The following is a 14,054-nucleotide window of genomic DNA, read 5'->3' as shown; positions in this document are numbered from 1 at the left end:
GATGGAATACAAACTCCATCACTTATCAGCTCTAATCTTGAGCAAATGTTTCAGTGATCGAATGCTATATAACAAACTTCCCTAAAACTTAATGGCTGAAAACAGCAACATTTATTTTGCCATGTATTGGCAATCTGGATATGGCTTAGTAGGGACAGCTCATCTCTGCCCACTTGGCCATCAGGTGAAGTAACTCAAAAGCTGGGGGTTGAAATTACCCAAAGCCTCAGTCACTCACATGTCTGACTCCTGGGCTGGAAGTCTCACAGCTGGGGCTGCTCTGACATCTCTCTCTGTCTCTATATAGTCTTCCTACAGTATCTCTCCAGCATGGGGACTTCAGGGTAGCCAGGCTTCTTACATGTTTGCTCACGACTCCAAAGGCAGGGGTCCTAAAAGGGAGACAGCTAGGTGGACTCCGTATTGCCTTTTCTAACCTAGCCTTGGAACTCACTTGACATCATTCTGTTAGAAGATGAATCTAATGTCTGCCCATATTCAAGGGGAGGGATTTCGCCTTTTGTGGGAAGATTGTCAAAGAATCGTGGACGTATTTTAAAATCATCACAGCAAATAATTTAACCTGTCTAAATAAACTTAATGTGATTTGGGGTAAATTGCATTATGTTTGAAAATATTACTATTCTCATTTGGGGTTTTTTTGGTAGTTTATTTTTTATTGTATTTTTTTCCATTACCATGTATCCCCCTTATGCCCTCTTCCATCTCCACCCCCTCAACAATCACCACACTGTTGTCTGTGTCCATGAGTTCTTTTTCGTTTTGCTTCATTCCACCACCCCCTAACTGCTCTGCCCCCATAGCTGTCATCTGCTCTCTATCTATGAGTCTGTCTCTATTTTGCTTATTAGTTCAGTTTGTTCCTTAGATTCCACGTATAATTGAGATCATATGGTATTTGTCTTTCTCTGACTAGCTCATTCACCTAGCATAATGTTCTCCAGGCCCATCCATGCTGTCACAAAGGGTAAAATTTTCTTCTTTTTATGGCCAAGTAGTATTCCATCATGTAAATGTACCATAGCTGTTTTATCCACTCATCTACTGATGGACACTTGGGCAGGTTCCAAATCCTGGCTATTATAAATACTGCTGCAGTGAATATAGGGGTTCATACATTCTTTCAAATGAGTGTTTCAGGTTTCTTTGGATAAATTCCCAGAAGTGGAACCTCTGGGTCATAAGGCAATTCCATTTTTAATTTTTGAGGTAACTGTATACTGCCTTCCACAATGGCTGCACCAGTCTGCATTCTCATCAACAGTATAGAAAGGTTCCCCATTCTCTGCCTCCTTGCCAGCACTTGTTGTTTATTGACTTATAATAGGTATGATAATTCACTGGTTGTGATGATTAGATGAGAAAATACTGTAGAAGTTCTTGGAATATTGCTTATTATATAAATAAGTGCTAAAAATTGCACTTATTTCTTCCTCCATTCTTTCCTCTTCTGGCTTATTGAATTCCAATTAACTCTCATTTATTATCTTTCCATAATTAAGAATGAGGAAGAAATTTCTAAATATTCATATTTATACATTTTTTTCAAGTGGAATATATTACAAAGAAGTAAAGGCTATCTAGTTGGCAATGATGACGTAGGCACATGGAAGGATACATGAGGGATGTGATACACTTATTTGTTGGGTAGAGGGGGTGTGCTATTCATAGCTCAATGACCTGTATGGAGATCTTGGTGGACTCGCTTCCAGGTATCTCTTATGACTTGTGTGCTTTTCCCTTGCAGTTCCTGAGGGAAGACCTCAATTACCATGACCCAACAGTGAAACACAGCACCTTTCATGGTGAGGATAAGCTCATCAGCGTGGAGGACCTATGGAAGGCATGGAAATCCTCGGAAGGTAATAGGCAGCCTGGTTGTCAGTCTTAGTTGCTGGCAGATTTAGAGAACAGAGAAGAAGATTGTCAGTAACATGGCCTTAAAAGGACATGAATATAAAATGCTTAGTAAAGAGCAAATTATTGAAATTGTTTTACATACAGTCATTGAATAAGAATGAATATAGTCACTGTGCTGAGAATGGGGGAAGGTGCCCCAAACAGAGTTGAGGTTGTTCTTCACTAGAATTATAATTGAATTCTGTCCTATCCATACCTCCCTCCTTATTAGCCCCCACCTCCAGTTTCTAATCTTTCATCTCCAGAGATAGGGAGCATGCTGGCCTTTTGAGGCAGCCCCTTTCTTCTGTAGCTCCTCTTTTGATCCCAGCTCTGCTGAGTCCTGGATGATTCAAAGATTGGAAGTTAGATGATCTTCCCCTTGAGTCTTCTGTTTTCTAGGTTAAATAGCCATAGTTCTTTGAAGAAAACAATGTTTCCTTATCCTCCCCCTCATCTTGGTTTCCTGTCTGCGAACACTTTTGTTAATGTCTTTCTTCGATCATGGCTTCCAGAGTTGGATGCAGTCCCCCAGGTGTGTTTTAATTAGCACAGAGTTGAGCAGGACCACCAGCCATTCAGTTCTGGACTCTGTATATCTATTAGTACAATTTGATTAGATAGATACTGGGGTCTTCAGCAGTTTCATCATTCTGTTGACTCAAGTTGAACTTATTAAATAAAAAACCTTAGATCTCTCTCATGCATAAATCTGTTAAACCAGACAGGTAACTTGTGGGAGCAGGGAGTGCACCCTGGAGAGCAGGCAGCTGAAGGTGATGGCACTGGGTGGTGTCGAGGCCCAGGGGTCACCGGAACCAGCAGGAGCCTGTCCTGTCATCTCCCTTCACTCCCACCCTGTCCCTGGCATTGTTCCTGCAGCAGGGATATCAAGTGTGGGAGAAAAAGACCATTGCTGGAGTGCTCATTTTCACTTGCCAATGTGTGCCCTGGTTTGGGGAGGAGGTCATAACTAATTGGAGGGAGAAGGCCTGAGCCTGGACTGGTAGACTCTGGTTTCAGGAGGACAATGGAGGCATAGGTAAACATGCTTTACCTCCTTGCCCAAATAGAGAAAAAAATTGCAGCTAGACCTCAAAACAAATATCAGCCAGAACCATCAGAAAATCGAGCCTATGGGAGTCTGATAACCAAGGATTGAAAGAAACCACACTCATCCAGATGAGTGCCTTTTCTACAATAGGCCACACTATTAAGACAGGGAGTCAAAGCAGCTCTACCTAACACACAGAAACAAACACAGGGAGGCTGCCAAATTGAGGAGACAAAGAAATATGGCTCAAATGAAAGAACAGAACAAAACCCCAGAAAAAGAACGAAACAAAATGGAGATAACGGACCTATCAGATGCAGAATTTAAAACACTGGTTATCAGAATATTCAAAGAACTTATTGAGTATGGCAACAGCATAAAAAAGACCCAGTTATAAATGAAGGTTACATTAAGTGAAATAAAGAAAAATCTATAGGGAACTAACAGTGGAGGGGATAAAGTTGAGATTCAGATTAACTATTTGGAACATGAGGAAAAAATAAACATTCAACCAGAACAGCAAGAAGAAAAAAGAATAAAAAAAAAAAAAGGATAGTATAAGGAGCCTTTGGGACATCTACAAATGTACCAATATTCGAATCATAGGGATGCCAGAAGGAAAAGCTGAAGAGCCAGAAGTTGAAAACTTACTGAAAAAATAATGAAAGAAAACTTGCCTAATTTGGTGAAGAAAATAGACATACAAGTCCAGGAAGTACCAAGAGTCCCAAACAAGTTGGACCCAAAGAAGACCACACCAAGACACATCATTAAAATGCCAAAGGTTAAAGATAAAGAGGGAATCTTAAAAGCAGCAAGAGAAAAGCAGAGAGTTACCTACAAAGGAGTTTCCATAAGACTATCAACTGATTTATCAAAAGAAACTTTGCAGGCTAGAAGTGACTGGCAAGAACTATTCAAAGTGATGAAAAGCAAAGACCTACAACCTAGATTACTCTATCTAGCAAAGCTGTCATTTAGAATGGAAGGGCAGGTAAAATGCTTCCAAGACAAAGTAAAGGTAAAGGAGTTTATTATCACCAGTCATTATTACATGAAATGTTAAAGGGATTTATTTAAGAAAAAGAAGATTAAAATTATGAACAGTAAAATGACAGCAAATTCACAACTATCAACAACTGAATCTAAAAAACAAAGTAAGCAAACCACCAGAATAGGAACAGAATCAGAGATATGGAGATCATTTGGAGAGCTATCAGCTGGAAGAGGGAAGGGGGAGAATAGGGGACTAGGTGCAGGGGTTAAGAAGCACTAATTGAGCCCTGGCTGGTGTAGCTCAGTGGATTGAGCGCGGGCTGGGAACCAAAGTGTCCCAGGTTCGATTCCCAGCCAGGGTACATTCCTGGGTTGCAGGCCAGAACCCCCAGCAACTGCACAATGATGTTTCTCTCTCTCTCTCTCCCTCCCTCCCTCCCTCTCTTCCCTCTCTAAAAATAAATAAATAAAATCTAAAAAAAAAAAAAAAGAAGCACTAATTGGTAAGTTCAAAATAGACAGGGGGGTGCTAAGAATAGTATAGGAAATGGAGAAGCCGAAAAACTTATTTGTGTGACCCATGGACATGAGCTAAGGGGGGGATTGCTGGAGGAAAGGGGAGTACTGGGCAGAGGGTAACAAAGGGGGAAAATTGGGACTACTGTAATAGCATAATCAATAAAATATATTTAAAAAATAAAATAAACCTGCTAAACCAGGACTATCATTTTTTTTTCTTTGCTTCAGTGTTCTGAGTAGAAGAGTGTTTAATTGTGTGAGACTTAACGGGAAAGGGACAACAGGACTTTTGCCTTCTTTCTGTTCTATCTGTGGCTAGAGCTTCCTTTGATACTAGCAAGGTTGGAAACAGTCTCTTCCCTACTGTTAGGGCAGATCTTGATGCTAAGAAGATTTGAACATAAGTGACCACCAGGGCCCCTGGTTTTGCACATGAAGAACCTCAGGTCTAGATTTATAAAGTTGCTGTGACTTCATGCATTTTTATTAATAGTAGAGCCAGGACTTAGACCTGGGCCTTCTGTTCTCTCGGCCATTGCTTTTTCATACCATCTGGGTTGAAAGCACTCTTCTGCTGATAGAGAAGACCAATTTTGAGGCAATGAGGCATAGGAATGAGGCAATTTCTATTTTTTTTTTAATTGTTACCTAACATTATAGAATTTGAGATCTGGAAGGGATCTTCTGAAATGTAGATGTAAAGCATTAAATTTGAAGCAGGAAGACTTAGATTGTAATCCTGGTGTTAGGATGGGCAGGCTGATAGTTCTTGTTAATTTAGGAGAAGCGCAAATTAGCAATACAGACAGCTTTCTGGAAATCTTTAGAAGCTAAGTTTTTTGTGGGGGCTTTTGTTTAATAGCTCCTTAGCAACTCAGGCTGTCTACTGATGAGAGATTCATCAGTGAAGTGATCTTTGGAATTACACTAGCACTGCCAGGAAAAGTCTTCTATTATTATCATGTAATTTTAATTTACTTATTTTTCTGCACTAACATGAGGGCATGGCGCCTGGGTTTTAACAGCGAGTTTCAGAAGTAGGAACTCAGAATGAAAGATGGCAGGGAAAGCTTTCCTGGCTCACACAGAAGTAGCTGGGAAGAGAAAGTAAGTGGTCAAGAAAGGGCAGAAACAGAGGGACTAAATCATAATACTAGAAAACAGCCCAAGACAGTTTTTTGGTAAGAACTTTATTTCTAGGCTTAGCAACTATTTGGAACACTTCCAAACGTGTCCTAAACGGCAGGAAAATGGAAGAGAATGAAGTGAGTTTTCATGAGTTGGTCTCCATTACTGATGAGCAGAGAAAAACATTTCAACTGTAAGCCAAAATTAATCTTAGACTATAATAAAGAATTAAAAGCATTTAATTGAGCAAAAGAGGCTGCAGTCTGGGAGACACAGATTCAAGTAGCAACCTAGATTGTGTTCCCTGGAGACAAAGGGAAGATTGCATTTTATGGTGAAAGTTCCCCCTCCCGCAAGGTTCCCATTAGGTCCATTTTATGTAAATGAGGTATCCAAATTATGCACTTCTGATTTTGATAGGGCAGATTTCAGTCCTTTGGTAGAAAAAGGAAACTCAAATGTGTAAACAAGTGAGGCATAGTGTGGGAAGCTGAGAGTTCAGTCTGAGGTTCTTCCTGGGACAGTGTGGGAGAAGACCCTGTCAGCAAATGACCACTAAGCTCTTATTATTTATAAAATTTGGGCCTTCGGTTAACTATGGGGAGCCTATCTCAGCAGATAAATTTCCTCTCAGGGTTTATATCAAATGAATCTTTCTTCTTAGGGTCCACATAATACACAGTGATGTGACTTACAGCTAAGCTGAGAAGTGATATATATGTATCATTTTAGGATTTGCTTACCATGTGTCATGCCTGGTGGTCTGACAAATGAGAATCTTCTTGTGTACTATTCCTCACAACAAATTGCTTCATTATTCAGAGCAAGGCCCCTAATCTCTCTGGAATGATGATTTCCAGAGCTACAAAAAGAATGTAATATTCCGGTGCTGGCTCAAACTGGCTGGACTGAGTTTCATTAGATAATGTAGATATCAGCAGTGTTGATTTGTGTTTAGAACATTACTGGTAGTTGGCTAATGTCAGTATCATCTATGTGATTAGTGTTGTTAAGATTTCTGACTAATGTTAGGAGCCAGTCTTCTCTCTGTGTTATTTCTATTTTAGCAGAAAAGCCTGGTAATCTCTACACTAGCCAGCTCTGGATTTAATAGTAAAAACAACAACTCAAGAACTATTCTAATATTTATATAGTGTTTAGTATGTGCAAGACACTTTTCTGAGTGTTTTACATAAAATAACTCATTTATTTCTCACAAACACCTTATGAAGTATAAATACTATGATTTAGTATTTGGTATACTATTTCCTCATTTCCATTTACAGATGAGTAAAATGAGGCAGAGAGAGGGATTAAATGAAATAATGTAATGCAATTCTGTCACTAATTACCCAGAGTTAGTGCTGACTTCGCAAGTTAAGGGCACAGGCTCCAACAAGACTGCCCTTATTTCAGACACCAAGCCAGCCACAAGCTCTGGATGTTCCCAGGCCACCTGTGCTCTCACCAACAAGCTACAACATCAAGGTTTTTCCACTGTCCCCTCGTGTTTGATAATTTGCTAATTCAGCAATTATCAACTGGTGTGCTGTAAGACATGTAATACTTGGGACACTGGCCTCTTTTGCCTTAGATTGTCAAATAAAAAAATGGTAACAGCCAACACAACAATAGACATCTGGTGTGAATCAATCAAAATTATACCTACCAGGATATTTTGTATCAGATTGGCAAAAAATAAATATTTTTGATGTGCTGCAGAATTTTTATAATTAGTTTATATGTTCCATGAAATGAAAAAGGTTGAAAATCACTGTGCTGAATGATTCACAGAACTCAGGAAAGTGTTATATTTATGATTAAAGTTTTACTACAAAGGATAAAAATTAGGACCAGCCAAAAGAAGAGACCAATAGAGCGAGTTCTGCTGGCTCCACAATGTGAAGCTTCTGCATCCTCTTCCTGTAGAATCAGAATGTATTATCCTCCCAGTTCATCAATCATTAATGTGTTTGCTAGCCAGAAAACTCACACACATGAGCCTCAGTGTGCAGAGTTTTTACTGGGGTCCTCTTATGTAGGCATGGTTGGATGATTCATTGGTCACATGATGGGACTCAATCTCCAGTCTACCTACTCTTTCTCTCTGAAGGTTGGGCTGATACCACCTGGCTAAAAGCCCCAATCCTCTAGTTACTGGTTGGCCTTTCTGGTGACTAGTGCCCATCCAGTTTCATCTGATTAGCGTGGACTTTAAATGTGATCCAAGGGGCCCACCAAGAATTACAAAGATATTCCTATCACCAGGGAAATTGACCTGAAGATAAAGACTAGCCAAATTCTTTATATACAGAATAAAGTGATTAAATAAGGAAGAGCTGAACAAGCATGGCTGAAGGATCAAGAACAAGGGCAACTTCAAGGATCCTAGCAGCAGGGATCAGAGGACTGGTCCTTTCCAATTGCTACTCTCAGATGTCTCAGCTTCATTAATTTCTCGTCTCTATATAAGTGTCTTTGCTCAGGAGTGAGATTCAGCAGAAGGAGAATCAGGTCCTCATAGCTAGGATCATACACTTATATAGGGGAGTAATAGTGAGAGAGTATTTATGGGGGTGGGAGGGTGCTGCAATTTCCAATCTCCCTAAGACCCTGTGAGGTAGGGGGAGTGGCAGTTCTTTAAAAGGAGGGATGCCTGATAGATTTTTGTAGAATTGTTGGTAGTAGAATTGTTGTTTGTATATTGAGCCAGTGGAAACAGTGACTTGGTAGTGAGGTGTTATAGGAGGTACTGACCTAAGAGGATTCTCCTCTAAAGCATGGCTCCATTCTTTATTCTGGAAACACATACCTCTGAGTCTACCAGATACCTTAACCTCCACCTTGGTTCTTCACTATGTTAGATAATACTTTTTGTTTTTCTTTTTATTTAGCTCAGTGGCTAGATTTGAGTCCATTATCTTGTTATTTGTTTTCTGTTTTTACCCTTCTTTTTTTGGATTAGTATTTTTTTATGATTCTATTTTATCTTCTCTGTTGTCTTAACTCTTTGTTTTCTTATTTTAATCATTGTTGTAGTAGATAAAATTTGCATCTTTAACTTATCACAGTCTGCTTTTAAGAGATATTATTATACCTTGTCACATAGTGAAAGAACTTGACAAAAGTATATTTCTATTTTCTCCCTTTCAAGTCAATTATATGACTTGCCTCATTTGTTTACCATCTCTCAAAGATCATTGTCCATTGTAGGCTGATTCTCAGTGTCTTAAAAACCATTGTTTTATGTGTTTTGTCTTTTTTTAAAAGTTGTTTCAGGAAGGGGAGGGTAAATTCCATTCTTGTTACTTTATCTTGGCCTGAGGCAGAAGTCTCAACTTAATCATCTTTTGCTTGGATGCTTTCATACTGTTCTTCTTGGCCCAGTCTGGCTCTACTGTGGTCTGTCCTACAATTGGTTCCAGAGAGATCTTTCTAAAATAAATACCTGACTAGGTCTCTGCTTACATTTTTCATTGGCTACTTTTTTTTTTCTTTTTAAATAGTAAAATAAGCATGCTAGGACACCAAATTTCTGGGTGATAGAAATATTCTTAAGTGGAACCTGTACAAATGAAGATATTGTTAAAGATGTTACAAGTAAATTCCAGTGTAATCACAATATGATAATTTTATGATACTTTGAGAACATAAATATGTCTTTCCTATTGTTCAGGTAACACTTGAGTTTGTGTAGAACTTGTAGTAAGTTTAGATCCCAACTGGTTTCTCATTTGGAACTCAACAAAATAAAGTCCTGAAAGCTCAGTAGTTGTTGACAAGAGAAATTATTATAGAAAATGTTATCTTTTTACATGTTTATCTCTGAGATGTTAGGTGCATTGAAATTAAATGTCCATTTGTAATTTCAAAATGAATTACCTCAATTGGGAAAAAATATCAGTGTGTACATGTAAATAAAAATCTGGTGATTTTCTTTTATACCTTACAAGTTCCTTTATGTTTTAATGTTGTGGTTCTCCATCATTCCTTATTCATCTCTGTAGTATTGGCCCCCAAAATTTCTATTTCTCTCCTACAATTTGTGCAAACATACTTGTGGGTATATATCAGGCATTGTGCTAGATTAGTTTAGCATACGAGGTTAGCATACTGCTTATTTCTGTGATTCACTTTCTTATTTTCTATCACTCTTCATCACATCTCTTTCTCTGTAGCTGCACTGATTTATCTGCAGCTACTCAAATATGTCTTTCTCTTTCATCCCTTGATGCTTTCATATATACTGTTTCCTCTGTCCTTCCTCCTTTGTTGATCTGGTTAAATCCTATGTGACAATCAGGAGTCAACTTAAGTATCCCCTTCTTTAGGAAATCTTGCCTGGAAACCACAGGCTAGGTTAAATGTCTCCTTCTGTGTTTCCACAGCCTCTTACTCCTATCTCATTGTGGCACATTAATTACAGTGATCTGTTCCCCTGCTTGTTTTCTACCATGCTGCTTGAGGGCATTACCTATTATGATTCTGTATCTCAACACTTAGCTCCTGGCCTGATCCAGAGTAGGTATGTGGAAGACGAACATTTATCCTTGGCTCTACCATTATGTGATTTTGTACAAGTTGTTTGGCTTATTCAATTCCATAGCCTAGGTTCTCTTACAACTCTGCAGCTGTGTAGAACTGGTTTTTGCCAGGTAGCTTAGTGGGCCTATCACATGAGGCCTAGGCCATGGGCCAGATTTTTTTTTTGCAATGGTGATTAAGGGCTTGATATTGACTCTACGTGTAGATGACACGCTGCTAATGTGAGCCAGAAGAAACTGTCTTTAGGGAAGGCCACTTGGTAAGATTCTGTAGTTCTCCTGGAGTGCTCTGTATCCAGAGTATCCAGATAAAAAGCTAGGCTTTTTGATGGCTTTTTATTTTTTGCCTCACTCTAGTTATTAGTAACTTCTTTCTCCCACATCACCCCATATAGCCCTCTGGCACCTCCCTAGCACCTATCATACTGTATTATATACTCATTTATTTTCTTGTATGTCTCCTTCTCTAGAAGAAAGCCCTTTGTGATGGAGATCATGCAGATTGATTTCTGTATCCAGTAACTCACCCAGTACCTACTAAAGTAGAAGCCAGTGAAAGCTTGGTGAATGAATGAATAAACAAATGGTGAAAATAATAATAATAATAACCAATATTTCTTTAGCTCTTACTGTATGCAAGGAGCTTCCATATCTTTACTACACTCTTACAATGTGAGAACTCTGATTTTCATCATTTTATAGGTGATGTAAAGGAAGCACAGAAATATTAAGTAACTTGCCATAAAAGTAAGTGAGAGCTTCATTTGGAGGCACCACTGGTCCATTATGGAAGAGAAATGCTGATTCCGGAGCCTATTTCCTACTGCTTATTCTTTCCCTGGCAGGAGAAGGGATTGGCCAAGGCCAAGGGAACTGTCCTGGAATATCCCTGGAGGTATGGCTATAGCTCAGGTGCTAGGGAGTAATACTTACTGTTCTATCTGCTTGGAAGGCCCTTCCCCCAAGTATTCACATGGCTCACATCTTTATTTAATTTTCCACCCAAATGTCACCTCATCAGAGGCCTTTTGTGATTACATCTGATATAGCATTGCTCTTTATCATTTTACCCTGCTTTGTATTTCTTCATTGTACTTATCACTACCCAATATTTGTTGGTTTATAGTGCTTTAGTTTGTCTCTCTCCACCAGAATATAAGCATCAGGAATCTATGACTGTTTTGTATACTGTTATATCCCTAGCTGTTTGCCTTCTTCCTCACTTTGGCCCAGAGAAACTTCTCATTTTCTCTATTGCAATGAGAAAGCAGAGCAAAGCTTTTAACTTTTAGGTACTTGAACCTTAGTGACAAGGGCCTCTGATCTCTCAACTTAACTGTTAATGGAGCTCTTCATGCTGGGACACGGGATTGCTCATCTGCCAAGAATGCAGCTTATCCTGGTTTATTTTGTTCAGACTGCAGTCTCTCTGGTTGGGAAACCCCATGCTGCCACGCCCCACCTAGGTAACAGAATGATCTGTCGGGCACCAAAACCAAAAACCAAAACCAACTGCTTTGAGGTTTGGCCTGACATGCTCAAGCCATTATCCTTTTTCCTTATAGCTTGGCTGTATAGGGGCCGAATGTGTTTGGAGTTCTTCCTCACCAAATTGCAGTGATGCCATTATAGATTCTGCCTCACCTACAGCAGTGTTTAGGACAGCGGTTTTCAGTCAGGGGTAGTTTTGTCCCCTAGGGAACATTTGGCATTATCTGGAGACATTTTTGATTGTCATGACTGGCAGCATGCTATTGGCACCTAGTGTATAGATGCCAGGGATGTTGTTAAACATCATAAAATGCACAGGACAGTCCCCCACAACAAAGAAGTATCCTGTCCAAAATGTCAGTGGTGCAGAGACTGAGAAACCCTGGTCTAGAGTGATTCCTACCTATCTCCATGGCAGTGTAGGGTACAGAGAGAGGAATTCCTGTGTGCCAAAGGTCTGTGCTCAGGCTCGTAGCAGGGCGTCCTCCCAGTAGACAAAAGACCTTTGTAGCACCACCAGCCTCAGGCCTTTCTAGCAATAAAAAAGTGGACTTCTTTCCATTCCACGTGCCCAGCAGAAAGGCCGCTTTGTCCTGGATGAGGCTGAGCTCCCTTGGCAGCAGTGTCCGGAGCGTGTTGTTCTCTGTATCTTACAGGCTAGCACTTGGCTGTCTGCCTCATGTCTGTGTGTCCCTCTACTACATCTTTATTACCTGATACTCCAAACCATAGTAAATGATCACATTTGTAATGCGTGTGGCTATATATCCATTTTCAGGAATGATGGCTCAGGAATACATTCTACCTTCTGTAATGCTTCTTTAATCCCAGCTCTGTCATCTCTCCTTTCCCAAACCCTAAGATTTGAACATCTCTTAGAAATTAATTACTCTCTTCTCTCCAATGTATCTTACTCGGGGAATTAGAAGTTTAAGCAATGACTAGGCACCATTCACCTAAACTTCTAGAATCTTGTCTTCTAGGATGCAGTCTTAGGGCATTGTACCTGCTTCATTTTGTCCCATGACACCTTTCTCTTCTCACCTCCTGTGTCTTTGCAGACAGTGTGATCTATCTCCAAACTCTCTTGGTTTTGGGACTTTTCTCCTGAGCTCTAGTAGCTTGCTTGGGAACATGAAGAGATTGGAGTAGTTATACCTTCAACTTGGTTTCATTCAGGATCTCTTTCTAAGTGTTTGCTTGGGACCAGTGCTGGACTCCACTGTAGGGGAAGTAGGAGAATGAAGGGACAGGGCCCAGCCTTCAAACTTCTCTATCTTATGTGAAAATGACAGAAACAACCTAAGATCTGAGGTGTGTCTACCAGAAGAATGCCTGTTTTTTTGACAAGCATTTCAGAAGTTAACCATTTACATGAGCTGTATTTTAGTCTAAGGGGACCGTTGTGACTATTTGGCTCACCTTCACAACATTTCTGGAACTCCTCACTTAGGGTAGTTAATTCTTTGAGTAAATCCTTATTAATACCACTGTATATGAAGCTCTATTTTAGAGACAATGGAGTGTGCAAAAATGAATGGGACATGGTCCATGCCTTAATGTTTCCTAATTACTAAAGGGAAATTAGATAGCATTCTCATTAAAGACAGTTTTTGGTAAAGATATGAATCTTAAGCAAGGAGGATGATAAATCTCACCATCTCATTCTGCTTCATACTATTTAGGGTTCTTGCTGCTTACAGCAGTAGTTTTCAAACTTGAGGCAAAAACAAATTCCTTTTAAGGGAAATAATTTATCTAGGGCCTGAAATGCTGACTTATTTTTATTATAATGTTACTTAAATATGTACAGGCATAACATGAGGTTTAAGTTGCTATATAAAATTTGTATGCAAATGTAAACGAAAACAGATTTATACGTTAAATAAAAACAAACTTCAAATCCAATAAAATGATACCTTTTTGCTGAAACTCAGTTGCTCCCAGGCCCTTTAAGTTCAGCAGGCCTTTATTATTGGGTACCATCTGATGATTCAGTCCTCCCTCCATCTTTCTTTATTCAAGCTACTACGAAACTTTGATTTATGAAATATATCATGATGTCATTTGATCTTCACTTGGCTTGAACTTAATTCCTTGTGTATTAAGTCCACTTCTATTTCTTTCTTGTTGGCCCTTGACAAAGTATGGAGATAAGTTTGTTATCTATGTGTCTAAATACCACACAAACATTAAAATTATTTTAAGAGAATTATTTTTATAGTAATCCATTTAAAAATCACAATATTATAATATTGACAAATGATTAGCTACAGTGGCCATGGAGGGTAATGATGTGATTAGCCATGTTGTGAGTGATCGCTCAGTAATTATTTCAGTTAGAATTGGGTCCTGTTGTGACAGAAAATCTTTTCAATCTGATATAAACAAGAGGGGAAATT

General features: G+C 39.2%; 1 protein-coding gene across 3 annotated transcripts in view; it reads left to right on the top strand.

Moving 5' to 3' along the window:
• The window catches only part of STIM1 (stromal interaction molecule 1), a 180,401-nt gene that overhangs the window by 132,155 nt on the left and 34,192 nt on the right, over positions 1–14,054 (top strand). For all 3 annotated transcript variants that reach the window (XM_045817896.1, XM_045817897.1, XM_045817898.1), the window contains exon 3: positions 1,769–1,883. In XM_045817896.1, coding sequence (XP_045673852.1) covers positions 1,769–1,883 — 115 coding nt within the window. The remainder of the gene's footprint in view (positions 1–1,768; positions 1,884–14,054) is intronic.

Source organism: Phyllostomus hastatus, unplaced genomic scaffold (assembly GCF_019186645.2).
Source record: "Phyllostomus hastatus isolate PE091 unplaced genomic scaffold, TTU_PhHast_1.1 phas_scaffold_317, whole genome shotgun sequence".
Taxonomy (NCBI): domain Eukaryota; kingdom Metazoa; phylum Chordata; class Mammalia; order Chiroptera; family Phyllostomidae; genus Phyllostomus; species Phyllostomus hastatus.
Note: the sequence above shows the minus strand (reverse complement) of the source record. Positions and strands in the feature narration are given on the sequence as shown.